Raw genomic sequence first — 3737 nt, 5'->3', positions numbered from 1 at the left:
AAAAGCCATAACGTGTATAATTGTCGTTGTTAGTATAATTTTGTAAATACAACTTGTCTTGGTGAGTGGTCGAAGACTTCAAGAGTCAAAACTGTATAACTGACACTATGACACAGTGTTCTTTTTGTTACGAACTGACGGAATGTTTTTGTGTTTTCTCCCTTGTCTCAATAGTATTGTTGGAAACTATATAATATATAATTAATATATCACTAGGTTATACCCATTTGGTTCGTCTGTTGTTCTATGTAAAATTAAATATAATCGCACTCTAATAACAAAATAGAAAAGACTTGAGGAAGGAAGGCACGGTAAAAATAATAATTTTATGTAACATCTTTCAGTAAGCAAAACCGTTTTTACATAGGACTAATGCAGGTTTATCTAACGAGTACACTATTATTACATACATACATACAAGAAGCTCAAATTAACACAAGGAATTAAGGAAATTCCATAGGAGTTCATCATTTTGAAAAACAATAAAACAATGAAAATGACAAAAAAAAACAAAACAAAAAATGATCACATGGAGACGACCTTATTAGGACAAAAACATATATAAACAAGTAAACATGTGTGTATAAATATATAACGCAAAATGTGTATATATGTGTGTATCAGTATACACATGAAACGTATTATCAGTGGCCAATACCGGGGCTTGGAACATCACCTTGCCTTTTATAGATATCATCATCATAATCAGGAACTGGTGGTGATGGTGATGCCAATGATGCTCCATCATCATAATCACCTGAATAATCAACTTCCAAGTTTGTAGGCATTAACTTCCTGCTCTTCATCACCGGGAAGTACTCTCCGCCATGCAATAGTACTTCCGTCTCCGATCTAGTATTGCCTCTCGTACTCAACCCAAGAATCGATGGAACTGCGGTGATGAGTAAGAAAGGGAGTAATAAAACGTGAAGATTAATCTTCCTTGCATCCATTTCTTGCAGCTACCTTCAAGAAAACAATCAAATCAAATGGTAAAATAAGAGAATTCGTTTATATGGGTTTTTCTTCTTCTTCTTGTGTTTAAGGTCCAAGAACAGAATGTGATGTGGTGTATAATATCATGCATATATATATATAAATAACTATATAAGAAAAATAAACATCGAATTATTAAATTTGGAGGGCCAACTTTGTTGAAATTGGCAAACACTGGGCATGATGGATTCATAACATGGCCATTTCTTACTTTTAAGTTTCTTTAATTTCTTTATGTTATCTTCTTTTACTGTAATGATCCATCATTGCATGCTTTGTTCAATGACAGGTCGTATATTTGTTGGTGAATTGATAAGACAACATATAGATGGTGCGAGGGTTTTAATAATGGTGATTTAAATCAATGTATCGGTAACAAACTTTTCAAAATATTCATTGACCACAAAGTTTTTTTTGAGACATTGTATTGTTTCTCATTACTGAAAATCAGTATCTTCTTCAAGAGTTTTTTTTTTCATAAAACATCTATTGAAGAGTTTAAGCGTAATTAGAGGGACTCGTTTGCTGGCAATAATTTAATATTTAAAATTATCAAATAGCAACGTAAACAATGGAGTAACTGCCATTATTTGTCAATGCAGACAGAAGAGGTTTTTCTCGAAAAATAAAAGACCGAAGAGGTTGCTCAAATAGCGGAAAATTCCTTATAAAACGGTTCCATTTTCTTATATGAGAATGGGCCACGCTTACCTCTAAGTGTAATTTATATACTATATTATTTTGTATATAATTAGTGGTATTCATCTCTAATATCTAATCTTATACAGAAGAAGTGAATAATTACGGTTGCTCAACTTAAAATGAAGATGTCTAGCTTAGCCATCTCCAACCCAACTGCAAAACACTATTTTAGTATGAAATTACACCAAAATCTTTTCTAACCCAATACTAAAAATCACACCATTTTAGTGTAACACTATTATTTCACACCCAATTTGGTGTAATATTCATCACAATAAAATACTATTCACTCCACTAAAACATTATTCACTCCACTAAAACATTATTCACTTATTTTATTGATAAATTATATTATTAAAAACAAAAAATTAAAAAATTAAATAAATATAATATTATAAAATATTTTTTACTGTTAAGTTTAGTGTTGTGGTTGGAGATGAATTTGTTTTTAGTGTTGAAATTACACTCACATAGTGTGGTTTTGACACTAAAATAATGTTATGGGCTGGAGATACTCTTAGAAAAGCATTAGGGTATAATTATCTCCAAACCTTAAGTGAGGTTCTTGAAAAAAAGGAATGCTGAGGGCCCACAAAAACCACTAAAATCGATTTCAAAAATCATGAAATAAAGATCGAAGTGTTTCTTGCACTGTTCACGGGCCCTACTGATACGTGACGGCCCGCGATTAGTTTTTTTTTAATTTTTTTTAGACAAAAAAAAAGTTTTCTAAGAAACACCAGTGTTAAAATACCTGTTTCAATGATAAAGATGGTCTTAGTACAAGTTAATAAGAATGTTACTTAAAAAAAGTTAACTATAATAGACACGTAGGTAACATCGGGACCCTATGTTTTACTGTTATAATAAGAAGTTTGGTATGAAAGAAATATAAAATTCATTAAAATTCAACAAATAAAGATTGATTAGTGTGTCACCGACTCGCCATCTACATAAATTAATCTATACTAATAAAAGTGACCTTTTAAGGCTCCATAGAACGTCCACATCAGCGAAAACAAATTCTCCCAAAAGATGACACGTTGCATTATTATTTAAAAAATAGGAAATAAATAATAAGTAAATTTACAACATAAGGAATAATAAATAATAAGTAAATAAACAATATAAGAAATAGAAACATTGCATTAAACAATAATAAGTAAATATACAATATAAGGAAAATAAATAATAAGTAAGTATAAAATAAAAATTAAAAAACTAAATTAAAGATATAGCTGAAAAATGTATAGTAGAATCTCTACTAATAAAATGGACATTTTGAGGCTCCATAGAGCGTCCACATCAGCGAAAACAAATTCTCCCAAAAGATGACACGTTGCATTATTATTTAAAAAATAGGAAATAAATAATAAGTAAATTTACAACATAAGGAATAATAAATAATAAGTAAATAAACAATATAAGAAATAGAAACATTGCATTTAATAAAAATGACCTTTTGAGGCTCCATAGAGCGTCCACATCAGCGAAAACAAATTCTCCTAAAAGATTACACGTTGCATTATTATTTAAAAAATAAAAAAATAAATAATAAGTAAATTTACAATATAAGGAAAAATAAATAATAAGTAAATAAACAATATAAGAAATAGAAACATCGCATTAAACAATAATAAGTAAATATACAATATAAAGAAAATAAATAATAAGTAAGTATACAATAAAAAATAAAAAAACTAAATTAAAGATATATCAGAAAAATGTATAGTAGAATAAATAATAATCTATACTAATAAAAAGGACCTTTTGAGGCTCCATAGAGCGTGCACATCAGCGAAAACAAATTCTCCCAAAAGATGACACGCTGCATTATTATTTAAAAAATAGAAAATAAATAATAAGTAAATTTACAATATAAGGAAATATAAATAATAACTAAATAAACAATATAAGAAATAGAAACATTGCATTAAACAATAATAAATAAATATACAACATAAGGAAAATAAATAATAAGTAAGTATACATTAAAGAAATTAAAAAACTAAATTAAAGATATATCTGAAAAATGTATA

The 3737-nt window shown here is 28.2% G+C and overlaps 1 protein-coding gene across 1 annotated transcript; it reads right to left on the bottom strand.

The window, feature by feature from the left end:
- Window positions 1–314: 314 nt before the first annotated feature.
- On the bottom strand, window positions 315–1060 carry LOC106340790. The gene has a single exon (XM_013779633.1). It carries the CDS (start codon window positions 951–953, stop codon window positions 645–647), a length of 309 nt encoding a protein of 102 aa, XP_013635087.1. The 5' UTR covers window positions 954–1060; the 3' UTR covers window positions 315–644.
- Between the last annotated feature and the right edge of the window lie 2677 nt (window positions 1061–3737).

Source organism: Brassica oleracea, chromosome C4 (assembly GCF_000695525.1).
Source record: "Brassica oleracea var. oleracea cultivar TO1000 chromosome C4, BOL, whole genome shotgun sequence".
In the NCBI taxonomy this organism is placed as follows: Eukaryota; Viridiplantae; Streptophyta; class Magnoliopsida; order Brassicales; family Brassicaceae; genus Brassica; species Brassica oleracea.
Note: the sequence above shows the minus strand (reverse complement) of the source record. Positions and strands in the feature narration are given on the sequence as shown.

Bases quoted from the DNA above. Each gene is read 5' to 3' on its own strand.
- LOC106340790 (XM_013779633.1), bottom strand. From the start codon at position 953: ATGGATGCAAGGAAGATTAATCTTCACGTTTTATTACTCCCTTTCTTA.